Source organism: Syngnathus scovelli, chromosome 20 (assembly GCF_024217435.2).
Source record: "Syngnathus scovelli strain Florida chromosome 20, RoL_Ssco_1.2, whole genome shotgun sequence".
NCBI classification, from domain to species: domain Eukaryota; kingdom Metazoa; phylum Chordata; class Actinopteri; order Syngnathiformes; family Syngnathidae; genus Syngnathus; species Syngnathus scovelli.
The window spans coordinates 6,128,511-6,147,775 of record NC_090866.1 but is presented as its reverse complement, the minus strand read 5'-3'; the positions used below and the strand labels follow the sequence as shown (position 1 = coordinate 6,147,775).

The 19,265-nt window shown below is 43.0% G+C and overlaps 2 protein-coding genes across 7 annotated transcripts; both read left to right on the top strand.

Annotated features, from left to right (window-relative positions):
• Positions 1-161: 161 nt before the first annotated feature.
• evlb (Enah/Vasp-like b) lies at positions 162-13,419 on the top strand. Of its 3 annotated transcripts, none has more exons than XM_049757394.2 (13): positions 162-433; positions 9,024-9,192; positions 9,257-9,434; positions 10,090-10,156; positions 10,725-10,792; positions 10,858-11,096; positions 11,236-11,354; positions 11,602-11,641; positions 11,773-11,824; positions 11,919-11,976; positions 12,055-12,115; positions 12,201-12,258; positions 12,424-13,419. In XM_049757394.2, exons 1-13 carry the CDS (start codon positions 429-431, stop codon positions 12,459-12,461), a joined length of 1,152 nt encoding a protein of 383 aa, XP_049613351.1. In that variant the 5' UTR covers positions 162-428; the 3' UTR covers positions 12,462-13,419. The 3 variants fall into 3 exon arrangements, with proteins under 3 accessions (XP_049613351.1, XP_049613350.1, XP_049613349.1); XM_049757393.2 differs by lacking the exon at positions 162-433 and adding an exon at positions 2,412-2,920 and having other exon boundaries at positions 11,605-11,641; XM_049757392.2 differs by lacking the exon at positions 162-433 and adding an exon at positions 2,414-2,920.
• A 380-nt stretch (positions 13,420-13,799) lies between these two features.
• yy1b (YY1 transcription factor b) lies at positions 13,800-17,825 on the top strand. Of its 4 annotated transcripts, none has more exons than XM_049757395.2 (5): positions 13,800-14,578; positions 15,914-16,091; positions 16,195-16,255; positions 16,348-16,506; positions 16,840-17,825. In XM_049757395.2, the coding sequence occupies exons 1-5, from the start codon at positions 13,987-13,989 to the stop codon at positions 17,020-17,022; spliced, it is 1,173 nt and encodes a 390-aa protein (XP_049613352.1). In that variant the 5' UTR covers positions 13,800-13,986; the 3' UTR covers positions 17,023-17,825. The 4 variants fall into 4 exon arrangements, with proteins under 4 accessions (XP_049613352.1, XP_049613353.1, XP_049613354.1 ...); XM_049757396.2 differs by having other exon boundaries at positions 13,804-14,578; positions 15,926-16,091; XM_049757397.2 differs by having other exon boundaries at positions 13,804-14,578; positions 15,914-16,076.
• Positions 17,826-19,265: the final 1,440 nt, after the last annotated feature.

The following is a 19,265-nucleotide window of genomic DNA, read 5'->3' as shown; positions in this document are numbered from 1 at the left end:
TGTACTACGTTTGAATATAATAAAATAAAAACAGTAGGTTTAAACTGCCCAAAGCACATACAACAATACAAAAACATACATCAAACACAAACATTAAACATTACCTAATCCTTGCAAGCAAAACCTCATGTAGTACCGGTAATGGCCACAGGAGGTCATTAATGATCCAATTGGATCTCGAACACTGCGCGCACTGAAAAATGGCAGCCACTCTGCTCGGCTTCTAAGTCCTGGGACGGCGGTTTGCAGCTGTGGCTGTGAAACAGCACCACCTCGACTATTTATTTAACACCAACACATTCGACCATATAACTGTGACCATAGCATTCCCTTCATCTCTCCCTCCTCTCTTACAAACAAGCTACCAGCCCATTGCAACACCACCCAAAGACCGGCTGGATGTTTGACACTGACGAAGGAGAGCTAAAATGAGGTAAGATATTTTTGCTGTTTTTGTGGATGTGGACATTGCACAACTCGTTTCAAAGGTAAAAACTGCTACGTGTACTGAATGCTAGCTCGGGTTCGTGCCTCTCACCTGGCGTTGAAATAAGGTGCGCTTGTTGTGATTGGTCGACCGACAGGTCACGTGATCCCTGGAACGTGGTGATTGAGCGTGCGCACAAACCGCCTGCCTTTATTTATACTTTATTTGCACGTTGATTTTACACTTCCTCTATTTCCCCCCTTTTTTTTTTATCAGAATGCATAATTTGGTGTACGTTGTTTGTGTCCTCAGTTTGTTAGAATGCATGATTTGTGGTTTATGCCCTCGTTTTGTAATTCTCATGTTTTATGCACAAATGTTTGGATGATGGTTTTGATGAACAGACTAAAGAAATTGTCCAGCTGTCATCAAATTTATGATGTCCTTGTTATCTTGACTGACTTTGTTCTGTTTGCTTGTTTGGCGTCCTCATTGTGACCCAAACCCAGCTTGCTGTCCAGTAGTAGGATCGATAAGCGGGACCGAATGTCACTCGCACTGCCTGGTGCATATTGACGGCTTCCATTGTGACCCATATGAATAATAATAATAGTAGTTCCGTGCGGGTTGAATGCAGGGCAAGGGCAAATAGTTACCCTTTCACACCCAGGAAAACTTTATTTCTTTCTATGGAAAAAAATACTTTCAAAATATTAAGGAAAAAGTTCATCTTCATTAGGTATCACAGGTGTACTTAATATTGTGACCGAAATGTGCTTGTGTGCAGCTGCATCCACGGTGATTCATCTCAATGACATTTTTAACAATAATGCTTATTTACTCTGACAACCGTAACTTGACTCATGTGTCAGGGAAACTTCCGGTGTCAGGTGTGAGATCATAGGCCCCGTTGAAGGGTAAACCATGACTAAACTGCAGTGTCCGCCATTGCAATGTCAGTGACTCGATTAAAGAATCGGAGCGGCCAAACGCAACTGGACGCAGCCAGAGAGCCGTGTACTAGAAAGACTCGAAAGACGGCAAGCGTTATGTAAATATGGCAGGGATTTATTGCTTCCAAATCATGATTGCTGCAGAGATTATGATTTTTTTTTCCAGAGCTGTACATCATTTCTAATCTGTGTGCATGTGCAAAAGATGAAAGCACGTTAATATAAATGGGTCAAAGGTCGGGTGACTGGAAGTCTGATTTGTTGTGACCCAGCAATGTTGGGTGTTTTTTTTTCTTCTTACATGTATATTTTCTACCCTGTATCTACTTGTATAGTGACAGAACTCAGAACCTATTGATTATTTATTTATATTAACTATTGATTATTTATTTATATTAATAAAAAAGTGCTCATTTATTTGAATTAATTCTACCTTAAATACATATGTATATTTCTTTTAATTATGAACCAAATAATGATTTATATATTACAGTATATTTGATAAAATAATAAAGACTTTCTTTTACATTATTACATATTCAATAACCATTTTAGTCTTATAATTGGCCCACAGTTTTACGAAGTGTTTACTAATAACATTTCATGCTGCTGTTCTTTCCATTATGTTCCCATTCACGGCCTCACGCTGCAGTGCATCACTGTCTCATTGTCTCTCTCCACCTGCGTCCTACTACTCTGTTAATGAGCAGTGTGTGTGTGTGTGTGTGTGTGTGTGTGTGTGTGTGTGTGTGTGTGTGTGTGTGTGTGTGTGTGTGTGTGTGTGTGTGTGTGTGCGCGTGTGTGTGTGTGTGTGTGTTTGTCCTGAGATGTGAGCCATCAGATGAATTAAATTCTCTCTCACTCTCTGTCTTTCCACGTGGTTTTACGCTTGCCCAATCCAGCAGATGGCAGGGGGAGGTGGGTGAGGGTGATGGAGGAGGAGGAGGAGGAAGAATAGTGAGGGAGGGAGAGAGGGCTGGCAGGACCAGCTCTTGACACAGCTGGGAGGGGAGAAAGGGAGGGAGGGAGGGATGGATGGAGAGGGAGTAGGTAATCCAATGAGACACCGAGAGGAGAGGCAGAGCGAGGGCAACGCCTCAAAGCACCGGGAATCTCTCTCCAGCTCGCTTTCTCTTTCCCCCCCTCTTTATTCTGAGCAACCTCGCTCACTGTCGTCCAGATCTCGCCGCTGACTGGAATTCAGATTTTCCTTTCATGTCCTCAGGAGGGAGGCGGCATTGTCATCTCTGTGGACTGGAGAGTCATCTTTGTTCATTCAAGGAGTTGGGATATAGGTTAGTGGGCCTTTTTTTAGTGTGAGGAGTGATGCCTTCCTAGCATTTCAGGTGCTATGTCGCCTCTTGAACTCTGACGTCTTCTACGGAAGCCCGGACTGATCATAAAAAGGAGACTGTTAAGGGGGGGGGATTGCTTTATTCGCCAACATGGACATCAATCTGCAGTCGCACCGCTTCTACTTCCCGCAGATTTACTGCGCCGAGCCGGGGACTCAACCGCAGCTAAGCGAGTTTAAAGTCAGGTAGGATTTTTTTTTTTTTTTTAACAGAAAGTAGTGATTGTGTCTCCGGGAGTATCCCTCTTGCTCGATGGCTTCCGTGGCCTTGCAGAGAGGAGGAGGGGCAGGAGGAGGTGGGCTAGCGTATTTGGCCCCCAGGAGCAGCATTGATGGCCAGCGAAGGCTCATCAAGGCGGGCAAGAGCGCAGCGGTGGGGGTGGCGGCGGGTGAGGGTGCTGACAACACCGTGGTCATGTCACAAATGTGGTGGTTCTCCGGCCGCCTCCCTCAGCGCATCCTTTGTTCTCCACGCCGGCATTGGTGTGCCTGTATTGCATCCACAGGCGGCCCCTCGTGTTTGCCTGAGGCACCCAAGACCAACTCGTTCACATGTGGTCATTGTCGCTAACAACCGCAGATGTCACTTCATGTGATTTTCTTCAAATGTTTCCAAGCTGTGACTTGGAAACAAGTGTAGTACTCAAGATATATAATATTTGCCTTTAGTTTTACACACATTAATATTGTAAAACAACACGTTGCATTAAACACCCAAAAAAAATGTGAGCATATATGTAGGAAATAGTGTTTATATTGTGTTGGGTGTATGTGCCTTCAAGAGGCGGGGCCTGGTGGGGTTACATGTGACGTCAGTGTGTGAGTGTCTTGGCGTGAGCTGCGGTTGACTTCAGCTCCTGCACGAGTTTGCTCTTTGTGTTCAATAAATGATCAATTGTGGTAAATTGGCGACTTTCCCATATGCAACAGTATAGTTTCAAGATTTGAGCCCATTTAAAAGGCCCCACCTTTTAAAAGAATAGATTTTTTCTGTCGAAGCATGTCATGGCTTTGCAGATTGAGATATGTTTGACGGCGACTCCTCTAACACCTCTGATTAGTGCAGCTTTAAGCGACTCAGCTCAGCTAAGAAGCTTTTTCCTTTGGCAACGGCATCCCGCTGTTGGAGCAGGTTTACAGGACCGTGATGCTTCACTATATGGCGGTCACTTTACCCTCCATCTCAGCACCTTTCAACAACAATTTTCCCTGTCAGCAATAGTAACTTTGAGCAAATTAGCTCCATATGGATTAGAGGTGATGGAGGAATTGTATGTGGGCGATTTGTAAGGTGAGCCTTTAAACTGAGAGGGAGGATGATGGGGAAGAGGGAAAGATGGGGGGGATGGGCAGAAGCGCAAAGCTCAGCAAGAGAAGCAAATATGACAGATGACCGATGGATGCAGAAATTAATCTGAATATTTTTATTAAAAAGATCCGAAAACCTTGGTCTGTATTAACCTTGGTCTGTATTAAGGATGCTAGCGTATGTAAACATTAAACACCAATCTTGCTTCTGTGGCGATGGACGTATGGGAATATCACCATGGCGACCAGTTGTGTAGCCACTATAAGGGCATAATGTTTTTTCTGTGCTCCAGAAACATTATTGTCATAAATGCTTGAGCCACTATCATCCTTCTAGCGCTTTAACGTTAGCTTCTCACTGTTGTTAGCATTAACGCTATTTGTTGTTACCAAGTGAATTCACATTTTCCACTGTCATCGTTTTCATAATTATACTAACCCTGCAGTCACGCCATTTGATAATTAGGCACTTTGGTCGTAATTACCGAAATACTTGAGTCCTGTGGTGGGTTTGCTAGAAAGTGCCAGGAAATTATACTAAACAGTGTGTTGGCACTTCTTAAATTATTTTGCATACTCATGCTAATGTTGGAAGGCGCCAGGCTGAAACCGCTAGTGATGCTACTAGCTGCAACGGGATTGATTTTTTTTTTTTTTTTTTTTTTAAATGCTACAAGAGTAAATATTAAAGCTGAAAGCAATATTGTATTGACAATCAAGATGACACCTATACAATGACATCTCAAGGGCATAATGGAGGCTTTCAGTTTTTCAAGATCCCTTAAGGGACAGCAAACGTCCGTCATTCCCATCCGTGAGCAGCGCTCCGGCAGATTAGGGCCGATGTCAAACACGTGGCAGGGAAAGCACTGTTGGGAATTTGTCACTATTCTGGGTCAGCGGACGCACGGAAGTGATGGGTCACGGCTGCACGCAACAACATGTCCGTTGCGGACGCGCCACTGCCAATTACACATGTGCCTGTGAGATGTGCAATGCAGGGCACTTAGCCTACTGACCCCTTAGCAAGTCGGCAACTGGGGAAATGTATCCCATGCAAACACAGATGTGCACCTGAGATTATTAAGCGGAGGTCACATGATTTTTGAAATAACAAAACTTATTTCTCTCGCCTTTACATTTACCACAGTCAGACAATGATGTCATCCAAGATGACATCAGTGCCTTTCTTTTGTTTCTTTGTAAGACGGGCTGTCGGATCAATTCAGGACCTTTTGTTACGGCCATTTTGTGGTATTTATTTGTGAGAAGGGCTTCAGAGTCTATTGAAGATGGCTTCTTTTCCCTGCATGTGTTCCCATAAAGCATTAAAGAGTTTCCTGGTTGCTGATGCTGAGAGATGTACAGCAGCAACAGCAGCGGGAGGGAGGAGGAAGGAGGTCGACGTGAAAGTTTAATGAGATGCTTTTATGTCGGCATTATCAACCACAAAGTCTAAATGCAGCAGAGTTTCAAGTGGCTGTGATGGGAAATACATGGATGGAATTGGCAAAACATCCCAAGGTGACTTGGAGGTCATGTCAGCAAAAATAATATCATGTCCTTAAGTTGCTTATAGAGCTAACACTAATAATAATACCGTGACACTATTGCTAGCTAGTTCCCTTTCATTTAGAGCCGGACTCGGACGAGTGATGGGATTTCCCTCAAGAGGTGATCTTACTCCCTGGGACAACCAAGAAAGCACCAAAGACGTCATTCTGGAGATCTAGTCAATGGTGACTAGCTAACTAGTTTGTACAATTTAATTACAGAAATCAACATCCACTGCCAGATTTAATCAATTGATTAATTAAAAAGTGTGTCCCATTACTTTTGTCCATATTCACGCTGTATTTTATACTGGAAGCGCCAGCCTTTGAGTGTCATGGTTATGTGAGGATCAGACAGCGTGTGGTGTGTTGTTACTCCGTTAATAACTGCCGTGTGTGTGTGTGTGTTTTTTTTTTTCACTAATACATTTATTTATTTATATGTCACCACTGCTCATTCATCTTTTCGTCTCAGCCAAGCAGCCATATTTTCTAGGGCATAGCCAATATTCTATGGCTGTTGTCATGCCAACACATTAGGCAGCTCGTGCGTGCTCGCAACAGTCTAATTTGCTTATGTGTGTGTGTTAAATTCAGGGAGCTCCCCTCTAAATGTCAAGCAGCAAGCGCGGTGCATGTAGTGTTTGAAAATACGAGCATGACGGGGTTTCTTTTTCCATAATTGAAGCCATCAGCACTGGACCCTCCAGCAAATTCCGTGGCCTTAAAAAAGGATTACGTGAATTAGCATTAAAACTGTTGTTAGCGCTCCAAGCGGCCAAATGAGCTTTATGCTGACTTATCCCTCCCCACCGCAAAAAAAAAAAATTGCCTGCCAGCTAATTTTTTTTTTTCCACAGTGGAAAACATTAACAGGATCTGGCTTCTGTTTCCAAGATGGAAGTTGTAAACATAAACATGGCCAACACACTACTGTGTGTGTTTCGCAATTAGCACATGAAATCACCAGTAAGGTTTTGACGTTTAAAGTTTGTGATCACACCAGCTGCAGTCAAAACCATGGCACAATAAACTCCTTATTTTTCACAAACAGTATCCTGGGAGTGATAGTTGAACTGAACTTCAGTGGGGCCTTTTCAGCCACAGTTTATTTTCTATCGGAGTTAATGTAACTCTGGCCTGCTGTGTTTATAAATGTTTAAGCCCTCAGTTGTTCCCTCCTCTGCTTCATGCAGCTTTCATAGTGTCACACAGACACGGAAGATTTCCTTAAGACAAAAAAAATCATAAAACAGTTTGTTGACTGTTGTGGGGATTTCATTTGGACGTTACTGCCGAGCAGCTGCCGAGCGCCACAAAGACACCTTCTGTTAGCTCATCCTTTAGCGACGCTGTGATGGAGTGTGTGAGAAGCACCAACTGTAGCGCACACAGAGAGAAAAAAAAACACACACACAAATTGATCACTGTTTGGAAGGCTCAATGGACTCTGTGGTTCCTTTTGGTCCAACTAGGACAAAAGTCTGAGGTGCAACTAAGAATAAATGTCAGTTTGAAAAATGTTCTCTAATCTCTATCATTTTTTCTGACAATGGATAGAAATAAGCAAAGATGGGCAAAATTGATTTTAAAAAAGACTATTTGTTTGTAACCAGGATTTAAAAGCATTTACTCTTGGGGTTGACTTCACTTCTACATAAAATCAATTTTCAGTACAAAAAAATAAGTTGTCACTTTAAGGTTAAACGGTTAAGAGTGTGATGTACTGGTACAAAAATAATTGTGTTTAATTTACTTTCTTTAGCTTGTCAACTCAGTTAAACTTTAACAGGCGCTTCTCGGCAACTGTCAGAAAATGGCGTCAGAGAGTCCCAGCGGCATTAAAAGCCGCATGAATAAAAGAGGCACTTGTGCTAAAACCGAAGCAAAGAAAGCGGATCGGAGGGGAGGAAACGGAAACGCACAAGCACGACACACTCGTACTCAAGCAGAATAACGTGCAGCTAGGATCAAATATGAATACTAAGATATGAATAAGTCACACACACACTTCAAAATGTCACCCGGGCTGCCGCAGTGAATTTTGACAGAAATCTCAGCGAGGCGCTCTTGCGGAAAGAAGCAGGGAGTTATTAATAACCTGACTTTTAATAACACATTTGATATGTTTGGCTTCAACTGACTGACTGACAAAAATTCAACCTTAAAACATTTAGGATGACTTTGCAATAACTTTAAATAGTCGCCCAACAGTACAACTAGCTCAAACAACACCTGAAATCGCATTAGTAGAAGAGTTGAAACACACTTTGCCAAATATTGTTTAATCAATACAGTGTAATTACTCCATTACATTCAGTTTGACATAAATAAATAAAGTGTGCATTAACATGTCAGTTCATCTACTCAGTCCTTTAATCCTCGCTTACACTAATTGTCTAAACCAAATGCAATCAGGGGCTCGTCCAGCCAGCATCTGTTGATGTTCTTAATGAGACAATGTGTGTGTGTGTGTGTGTGTGTGTGTGTGTGTGTGTGTGTGTGTGTGTGTGTGCGTGTGTGCGTGTGTGCGTGTGTGTGTGTGTGTGTGTGTGTGTGTGTGTGTGTGTGTGTGTGTGTGTGTGTGTGTGTACGTGTGTGTGCGCATGTGTATGCGTCCGTGCGAGTGCGTGTGTGCGTGTTGTCTGGCCGCTCTATCCATCTGACTGCATTTATCTCTTGTGGCGCTCTTTGGCACCCCACTTTTCCTTACTGTAATCACACACACACACACACACACACACACACACATGTACCGTGTGTTCCGCAGACAAAAGACACGCGTGAAAAAAGAAAAAGGACCTAATTGAATGAAATTACGTAGAATGCTGGGAGCAAAATTGCAGACGAGGAGCAAAGAGTTTTGACTTGCAAATGAGATGAATGAGATGAGAAAGACGCGAAGAAGATGTCCCATCTGTGTCTTTGCCTCTCTGTCAAGCTAAAATTAGACTACCGACCCCGGAGGCAAAGACAAAAAAGCTGCGTCAGAAAAGAAAAGAAAAGAAGAAAAGGTACACACCAGAAGTATCAGCACAATGAATTGAGTTGAAGCATCAAATCATAATGCAAAAAAAAAAATCTTTCTATTCTATTGAATTATTGCATTACTATGTTTTAATGAAGTACAAAATAATAGCGTGCTCAATTTGTTCTGTAACCATGAGATAATTAGCATAGCTCGGCACAAACACAGGAAGTCGAGAGTCGACGCCGACCACCCACTGCCTCTAAAAATTCCTAATGGTCGATGTTTTTTTTTTTTTCTTTGCTAGTTAAATGAAAATTGCATCCTGGGCAAAGTGAGAACAAACAGGTTGTGGTTAATTAGGAGCTTCCTTTTCAGGTACAAAGCAGCAGCTAGTGTTTACAAAATAATGTCCAAGGTTGCACATTTCTTTATCTTCTTCATCTCTCCACACCATCAGCGAGCAGAGCATCTGCCAGGCGAGGGCTTCGGTGATGGTCTACGACGACACCAGCAAGAAGTGGGTGCCCATCAAGCCAGGCCAGCAGGGCTTCAGCCGCATTAACATCTACCACAACACCCCTAGTAACACCTTCAGGGTGGTGGGCGTCAAGCTGCAGGACCAGCAGGTGTGTCATGGCGTCACATAACACACACATAGCATTACTCAAATGTCTCCTCCTGTGTGTGCAGGTGGTTATCAACTATTCCATTGTCAAAGGGCTGAAGTACAACCAAGCCACGCCAACTTTCCACCAATGGAGAGATGCTCGGCAAGTGTATGGCCTCAACTTCGCCACCAAGGAGGAGGCCACCACCTTTTCCAACGCCATGCTCTTTGCCCTCAGCGTGCTCAGCGCCCAGGATGGAGGTGAGTCACCATTCGGATTAACTGGTGAATGGAGAGTCTACTTGTTCTACTGAACTGAGGTCATGTAGGACAAAAGTCCTCGACCTGCCTCAAATGCAAAGTCAACGCCTCCTCTCTAGAAACATGACTCTGAGGTGCTCGCTGCGCTTCTGCTGCCTTAGAGGCTTGCGTTACATGACAGATGATCTGAAGGGAGGGAGGGGTTAAAGTGAGATAGCGGCAGGCCTGAGGTTCAGGTGAGGCGATGGAGGAGGAAGATGAGGAGGTGGAAGGGCAAGCGGAGGCCAGCTATGGTAGGCAGCAGCGAGTGGCTGTGTCAGTGCTTGTGTGTCTGCTACAGTCGCTTTGTCTTCTTCGCCATGTCATGTAAGTTTATGATTGTATTTCTCATTGTGTGTCTTATATGTTGGCTTTATTGACATTGTTCATTTTAATGATCTCGCCATCTGAATTAGTAAAATGGTGTAAAACTTTATTGTCCCCATTTATTCCTTAAAGCACCATAAGAATGGAAGTGGGTGTTCTTTTTTGTTTCAACATGTTTAATTGCCCTTGGTGCTATGCTTAATTGTCTTTATATTGTTTGTTCTCAATGTTTCAGCTCCATTTAACTTTGCGTTATTCACTCCCCTGTTTTTTTTTTTTTCCTGCACAGGTCCAGCTGTGCAGCGCCAAGTCCAAAATGGACCAAGCTCCGAAGAAATGGAAGCCCAGAGAGCCAGGTGGGTAGTTTCTATTATTTATTTTTTTACACTACCAAGCTCGCGCTCCATTTTCCTCTGCATCAGAAACAAATAATATTGCAGATAGGAAAATAAAAGCCTCCAAATCCTCTTTGCTGCTCCAAATGATGATGTAACCCATTTCCAAAAAGCAAACTGCCATCCCCTCTGAAATTAAGACAGACTTTTGACCTTAAAATCTCCTCGCCCACCCAAATAACAATCATCTGTTGTCTGTGCATTTACCATTATTATTTTGAAAATGAAACATCTTCCCTGTATGTAGTTATTCTAATATTTAAGTGCAGTTTTTTAGTACATTTAAGAAAACCAAACCAAAAAAAATAGTTGTGAATTATCTCCAAAAGCAGCAGGCGAACTCTAAGTGAACCCAAAGGCAGTGAGGATTAGCCAGCTGTGTGTGTGCATGCTTGTGTTTGTGTGAAGTACACAATGTTTAGATCCTTTCATTTTTTGTTAACTTTTTACTTCCTGTATGTGTTCTTTTACTGTTATGCGTATCTTAGCTGTATAAAGAGAATAATGTACTGTGTGTGTGTTCCTGCAGGCAAATGATAGAGCAGCAACAGCAGATGCAGGCCCAAATGGAGCGGGAGCGACGCTCATCCAACTCAGGTCAGTGATGTCACACAGTGATGATGGCAACCAAAATGGCAGCTCGGGAACTCTCCCTTGCACAGGTTCTCCTTTCCAAGGCCACCCAGCCGTGCTCTCGGTAGCGCCCCCCGTCGTACCTCCTCCCGCGTGCATGGCGGCGGGACCGCCGCCTCCACCGCCACCACCTGGACCTCCTCCGCCATCGGCCGGGGCTCCACCGCCGCCGCTGCCTCCCCCGCTAAACAACCAAGGGGAGGAGCAGCCAGCCCAGACGGGCCTTGCCGCCATGATCGCCGGTGCCAAGCTGCGGCGCGTCCAAAGAGTGAGGCCTGACAATCTTAATGATGACTGTATAAGATAAGCATAATGGAAATTATTTATCTTTACGTCACAAGATCTGGTATTTAAATAGGGGTGTGAAGACTTTTTTTTAACAATAACGCTGTACTCTTTCTTGCCAGCCGGAAGAGACCTCGTCCAGCTCGTCTGTTTCATCCAGTAGCAAAAACACAGAAGTCAATCGGACGAGCGGTGGCAACGGAGGACTGATGGAGGAGATGAACGCCCTTTTGGCCCGAAGGTCAGACAGAACAAGGACTTTTTTTTTTTTTTATATTATTGTTACCTTTGTTCACCTTGGTTGCTTTGTCAATGAGGTTTGAACCTTTTAATGTACTCCTTCTGTTGTGCGTGTCTTGGCCACCTGAGGGCAGTATAGTACAGAAATGGTCTCACCTTCTTAATGACGGTGCAATATTAGTTTTTACATATTTTCTAATGCATTTTTTTTTTTACTTTCCTAACATGGCGCCTTCTCTTGCTCCTAGAAGAAAAGCAGCATCAGAGAAGCCAGATGACAACCAAAGTGTGAGTGTGCACCTCATAGCCCAATAACAATGATAATTATCATTATTATAATTATTCGTTATTAATCGTTATTATGATAATAAATGGGATCGAAGAAAAGAAAACAATGCGACGTGTGTGTCTTCCTTCAGGACGACCCAAATTATCCCTCACCCAGCACCCGAGGGAGTCAAAACTCTACAGGTGAGCATTTAACATTAGCATCATATTAACCTTTTATTTCATTTTCTTGGAGATGTCACACCAACATGAATGTTTATGTATCTTTTTCAAATAGACGGAGCAAAAAAGCCGTGGGACAGGGCCAACTCTGCGGACAGGGCCATGGCTCCAAGGTGAGAGAAAAAATTTTTTTGTAATGCAGACTCCCATAGAAAATCAATTCAATAATTGCTTTAATGATGACTGTATAGGGTACGGCCTATAGGGAGTGGCGCCGACGGAGATTCGTTAGACATGGATAGAATGAAACAGGTACGCTGACACTTAAAAAACTAAAAATCAAAATAAAGAGATATTTTCTTTGTTTTACAAAAGACTGATTTGTGTACTCCTCTAGGAAATCTTGGAAGAAGTGTTCCGCGAGTTGCACAAAGTGAAGGAAGAAATTATTGACGGTGGGAGCTACTTCAGTTTACGTAAAACCAATCAATGAGTGCCACCTTGACATTTTTTAATTGCAGTATGAGATTAAAGTTGTATAGTTTACAATTATGGGAAAACATTGACCTGCCTCACTGTCATATTTATTTCATCTTTGGTATTTCTTTTCTCCTCCACAGCCATTAGACACGAGCTCAGTCGAGTGAGCACGACATAATGTCAACTATCCGAAGAGGGGGGAGAAGGAATAGGGCCCAAACTGTGACGTCCACTGTGGTGTTGAGGAGTCGCCATAGCCGCCATGTTTTTGCGGCGTGTATTGACTAGAGCGGAGACGTGTGTGTGCGTTTGTGCGTCAAGAGACTGTCTGTTATTTACATTTGTCTCTTTGTTGCCCCTTGGTCTTTGGCCTGAAAGACATGAAAAAAAATCAATATATTCAAATAGTTTTATGGTGTCAAGGAGTTTGTTAAACACTTAAAAAAAAAAAAATCATTGCCCTTACTATCATATTCTTCATTAAACTAATCCCTCATTCATTTTCCATAGCACTTATCCTCAGTAGAGACTGGAGCTATAAACAAGCTAACATGCATGTTTTTGGAATGTGGGAAGAAAACACAGTACACTAACATCATGAAAACTCCTCACAGGCAAGACCAGAGCTTGGATTCGAACCCAGACCCCCAGAACTGTGAAACGGGAATGATTGCTTCAAAATTACTGTGCTGCCCATAAGAAGTGATTACTGTGCATTGAAATACTTTTATTGTCACCAGTGATTTTATACTTATTACCCCTACTGTCATAATTCTTTGAGGGGTTTAGTCTCTAATGAGAATATGATAGTAAAGATTGCACGTTTTCATCAATTTGCTTTTATATCCAAATCGTTCTCATTTTTTAAATTATTTTATTTTACTTTTTTTTTTAACCAAAACAGTAAAATATTGATTTTGACTTACAAGCACTATTTTTTTTAAACACAAATAACACACCAGGATATTTGTGATTATGATGTAAAAAAAAGTTTATTGGCTGCAAAGTATTGTTCATTGTTCTCTTTATGATGACAAATTGCTTCCTTGTTGAAAAACTGAAGAAAAGGGGGAAAATGCACTGTTTTGAAATAAATTCAAATAAAACTTAGATAAATACGGCTGACCTTTCCTTTATGTGAATGTCTTTTATTGCAGTTTTTCTTTCATTGCCTTGATGCCAAACCAAAGAATCTTAAAGATATATATTATAGGTTCTTGGATTTATGTTTAAAAAGCAACAAACAGTGATGTTTGTCAAATTTCAGTGTTTTTGTTTTTTCCTCCAAGATGCACACCGATTTATGTATGTGCATTTAGGTCTATGGGGCAATGTGTGTTTCCCATGTATATATAAATGTATTTAATTTCTGGGATTATTTTTTTAGATTCATACTATAGCATTTCGGTCTTCCATACACTTTTTATGTGCTTCTGTGTGTCAAAGTGTGTTATAGGCAACTTCCGCCTCACGATCCGGATCTCGCGATGTTTCCCCACGTAGGCGCAAAGCGACGACGAGATCTGGCGCGGGACGGAAGAGTGGCGAGAGTTGAAGCCGAAGAAGAAGCAGCGAAGTCGGCCAGAGCGAAAACCGGAGCTGGGGGGGGGGGCGTGTGAAAGTTAACGCGGCGGGTCTCGAAAGCCCGAAACCAGGTGTATAAACGCGGCGTGAATGAGACAGGCAAGCTGGAGGACTTCGACATGGCATCGGGAGAAACCCTGTACATCGGGTCGGACGGCACGGAGATGCCGGCCGAGATCGTAGAGCTCCACGAGATAGAGGTGGAGACCATCCCGGTGGAGACTATCGAGACCACGGTGGTCGGTGGCGAGGACGACGACGAGGATAACGACGATGTACAGCCCATGATAGCGCTCCAGCCGCTGGACGACGACCCGGGCTCCATCCACCACCACCACCACCACCACCAATACCATCACCACCACCATCCAGAGGTTATCCTCGTCCAGACCCGTGAGGAAGTAGTCGGCGGGGATGAGTCCGACTTGCACACGGATGACGGCGGCGGGGGCTTCGAGGACCAGATCCTTATCCCGGTGCCGGCCCCCGGAGTGGAGGACGAGTATATCGAGCAGACGTTAGTGACTGTAGCCGGGAAAAGCTCCATGGGTCGGGTGAAACGAGGAGGCGGCAGTGGCGGCTCGGGCGGGAAGAAAGCGGGCAAAAAGAGCTATATAAGCGGCGTGGAGACCGGAGCGAGGAAATGGGAACAGAAGCAAGTACAAATAAAAACTCTGGAGGGGGAATTCTCCGTAACGATGTGGGCGTCGGGTAAGTTCTGTTAGTTAGCCCAGCTCCGGCTGTCACATCTCGGCTTCACGAGGCCTTCTTGCCAGGGCGTTGTCCTGCTGCTGCATCCGACTAGTTCCTGGAGTGTTCTATCCCATTGCAAAGTAGCGAGCGAAGTCGTGCAGGACTTATAGTTCGACGCAGAAACCTCAAGCAAATGTTTTTGTTTTGACTGGAAGCCATGTTTTAGGTGTTGCTGGGCGCCGCCATATTCCCCGAGTCCTGAGAAGTATGGCGGCGGCCCCCGAAAAAATGGCGACCCTGGCGGGCCCGAGTAACATGGTGCTTGCGGTTCAGTGGCGCTCCGCTAAACACGGTCAAAACGTCACATTTTGCCCGGGTTTTGGGCTAGCCACTGCCCATAATTCCTCACTGCGGTGGTGTTAACACACTAGTCGCGCGTAATTTGACTTAATGGCCATTTTGGGACAAAATATTTTTCGTTAGCTGCTAGCTAACCTCAAAGCGCAGTTAGCCGCTTCGAAGGAACAAATAGGCCTCGATTAGCTATGCCTCGTGTAGTGCAAAAAAAAAAAACGTCATACACATTTTTATTCCCTTAAAGTTTGTATTTTGCTTTGATATTTACACAGAGATATAAACGTCTGTCTTATACACAAGTTTTGGTTTAAGGGCGCTATACTACGGCTATGCTTAGTCTTCTACTGCAGCGTTTACAAACCTTTTTGTAAACCAGGGCTCATCGCTTTTACATTTAAAAAAAAAACTCCAGGAGATTACCAGACAAAAATGTCACAAAAGTATGAATAATCCACTAAAATGATATAGTTACAGGAAGCTATTCTGTACATAAATAGGCGACAGAGATTGTAAATCGTAGAATTGGATAAACTAATGAAATAGGATTTGAGGAATGTGTTCTGTCACTGCCAGGAATGGGAATTGATTTGATATCCATAAGCAATACAGCACTTCTTCATCAAGTTGCTTATTATTTCTGCATAGGGTTGTGCGATGTTGACAAAATAGTCCCCAATTTAAATGTAAATGTATAATTAATTATAAAAGTAGATTAGAGAGAGAGTGGATCTGAAAAAAATGACTGGAAGCAGAGCTGAAGGTTTGTTATGCTACCATCTCTCCTCTTTGACAAAATTAAAGGTTTGCAATTGTGAGGCACCCGCCTATCATCATTTTGTGAGAGAGTTTGCTAAACATTTGTAGGTCTGAAAATCCAATAATCGCTCTCAAGTTTATTTTTTTCCACTGATGTTGTTCAATGAAGCTGTTTCCTGCAGACTCACCTGCTGGTACATGCTACTGTATGTTCGGTTCAGTTCTGTAACGTATTTCTAGACACCCATGAAGACATTGACCATGAGTCAGTGGTGGAGGAGCAGATCGTGGGCGAGAACTCTCCACCCGACTACTCGGAGTACATGACGGGGAAAAAGCTACCCCCGGGCGGCATCCCAGGCATCGACCTCTCAGACCCCAAGCAACTGGCTGAGTTTGCCAGGTGCAAACCTCTTGTGCAAGTTATTTATTATTGTCTAAAATCTGACCAAATTCACAAAATGTACTTTGAATCAGTTCTTTCGTCTGATAAACGGAGTCTTTCTTTGGGCCCCAAACAGAATGAAACCCAGGAAAATCAAAGAGGACGACGCACCCAGGACGATAGCTTGCCCTCATAAAGTGAGTATGTGATCTAGCCAGTATGTATCTGACCCCCCCCCCTGTTTGCTTCTTCCTTTCCTTTGACCTTGTGAATTTGTTTCCCTCACCAGGGCTGCACAAAGATGTTCAGGGACAATTCGGCCATGAGGAAGCACCTGCACACCCACGGGCCTCGTGTCCACGTGTGCGCAGAGTGCGGCAAGGCCTTCGTAGAGAGCTCCAAGCTCAAGCGCCACCAGCTCGTCCACACGGGGGAGAAGCCCTTCCAGGTGGGCTTTTAAGAATGATGTTCAAATAAAATAAAAAAGAGATTCAATTATAGAGTTCAAGTCGGCAAATTAGCGCTTATCTGGCTGCGTGTTTGTAAATGCGAGAGAAGGGGATTTAATGAATCCATTAGACGAGGGTTATGGGGTTAACAGGCTACTCAAGTGGCTGAAAGATGGATGGGTCACAAAGGAGACCTTTCATAAGCAGATTTATTTTAATCATCAATGAAGATTTTGTAGGGAAAAGGATTTTAACACACTCTGCACACTTTGCTTTCCCGTCACAGGGTCGTATGAAATGCTAAATATGCACGTGTCTCTTTTGTGTCCCAGTGCACCTTCGAAGGCTGCGGCAAGCGGTTCTCGCTGGACTTCAACTTGCGCACCCATGTGCGCATCCACACGGGCGACCGCCCCTACGTGTGCCCCTTTGACGGCTGCAATAAGAAGTTCGCGCAGTCCACCAACCTGAAGTCGCACATCCTCACACACGCCAAAGCCAAGAACAACCAATGAGACGATTTCCTTCCCACTCCCCTCCTCAATGCGCCGTGAAGAAGAGAAAGAAAAAAAACACTGAACACCTTTTTTTTTTTTTTTGCCCGCCTCCCGCCATTTGCATTTTGAATGGGAAAGATGGAGCCCCCCCCTACCCCCACGCAAAAGACTTGTTTTTACCAGAGTGGTTTTCATATACCATAGTCACATGGCTTTTATTTGCCATTCTGGTGTGCACGTTGTACACCAACAAGCTATGTTACACTAACGCCTTCTTCTTGTTGGCACAAGAAACCAATAACCACCTATACTCTTTGTAGACGATCGGACACAGAGGTGTGATTCTTTTTAATCCAATCTTTTAGTGGCTTTTCCCGTTCTCAACCAGCGAGCAGCAAAGGTGCGAGCGTCACTTCCCTTTTTGTTTCAGATGTGCTGTAAAGACTTGAGAATAATTACTCTTCTCTTTTTGTCTTCATGTTGTATATCAACTGGCCACAATAAAAAAACAGTCATCCCTATTGGAATAGTAACATAATCAGTACAGAGGCTTTCTGTCTTAATTGACTTTTACCCTCATGTGATTTTTTTTTCATATTTCAGGCATCTGGCAGCAAAGTGACTGTTTCGGATTTGATTTTTTTGTACGTTTGTTTTAGAAGACAGGTGGTAAGATGTCTGCTGTATTTGCTTTGAAATTGCAGGATGCTTAATCGGGTGTGATTTTTGGTGTTGAGGTCTCTAATATTTTGGTGATCTTATTTGCTACACGGGTGCGTTAAACTGCTCTTGCCACAAAAAATAAACACATTGTTAGATTACATCATTTCCATTATTCATGTAAATTCCACTTCACAGTAGATGGTTGTTTTTATATATTTTTTAAATGGGAACATTTTATATCAAAATATATTCATTTTTTTTTATATGGGAAAGAGAGTGGGAATCATTTCTTTCCAACTTAATTTTAATGACAAGTTCACTGATGTACTTAGCCAGTAGTTCATTATGATCCTCAGCTTTCCTACCGTTTCATTTGCTAATTTTAGCCGCTGGCAACCTGATGCTGCCCTCTGCGGGTCACAGCTGTCATTACAACGGGAGCTCTCCGAGGTACTGATCTACAATCCCCATTGTGTCGTGTAAGTAAATGTAATTCTCAAGGTGCACGAAACGTAAATTCTGCTCACACATAGAGGTGGCCAAATTAAGATATTTTTATATTATATATCATTTATATATTTTTCCCCATCACTTTGCTTATGTGCAATGTGGCATATCAAACATCAGTCTATACTGACCTCAGCTGGCCAAGTAGTGAACACCAGAAGGCGCAACGCAATTTCCATTGTATTGAAGCATAAAATGAGACCACCAATCTTAAATTATGTCATTACTGTATGCTTTTTTTATATTAAATAAAATATAGAGTGGAGGGAAAACATGGGAAATTTTATTGAAAGGCCATATCGCTAAGCCCGAGTAATTTCCACTGCACCTGAAGTAGGCTATTAAGAGGTTTCATTAAAGTGAAATTGTTGTTTTATTGGTGTGACTGACAAAGGCAAGGACAGAGTAAATGCTCTACTTGTTATGCAGCTGCAGTCTGTCAAGGCTCCAGCAGCTGCTCTCTTTCACGCGCTTATTTCATTACAGCTCTCCCCCCCCCCCCCCCACACCCCCCGTCTTTAATCCCGTTGCTCCATGTTTACCTGCACTGAGGTTAGTTTTCAGCAGCCGTCACAGCCTCCGAGCAAGCTCAGGATTTTCTTTCTTTTCATTAGCCTGTCTCCCAGAAACAACAACAACGCAGAACACCTTTGCTTGTAAAGGCAGTATTTTTCTACTACTGCTTTTTGTTTGGTTTCATTAAATGGAGCAGAGGCGGTGAATGAAGCAGCAGTTTGATGAGTATTCTTCTCACCTCCAAAAATGCCACACTGGTCACGTACATTTTTATTTTTATTTTACAGGGTGTCATAATAAGGCAAAATTTACATTTTAATGTATATGCATGTTTAGGTTAATATCTCATGTTTAATATATATAGTTGACATATTTCATTTACCTAGTTTTGCACTTTACTATGTTTAATATTATTTCATATTTTGCTATAACATTATGTTAATATTATGTTATCTCTATCGATATACTACATCACCCACGTTCGGAGTAGCCCTCGATCAATTTCTGTAAATTGTTTATTGTTGTTGAGCCATTAAAATATGCAAAACCCGTGTTCACCACCAGGCGGCAGACAT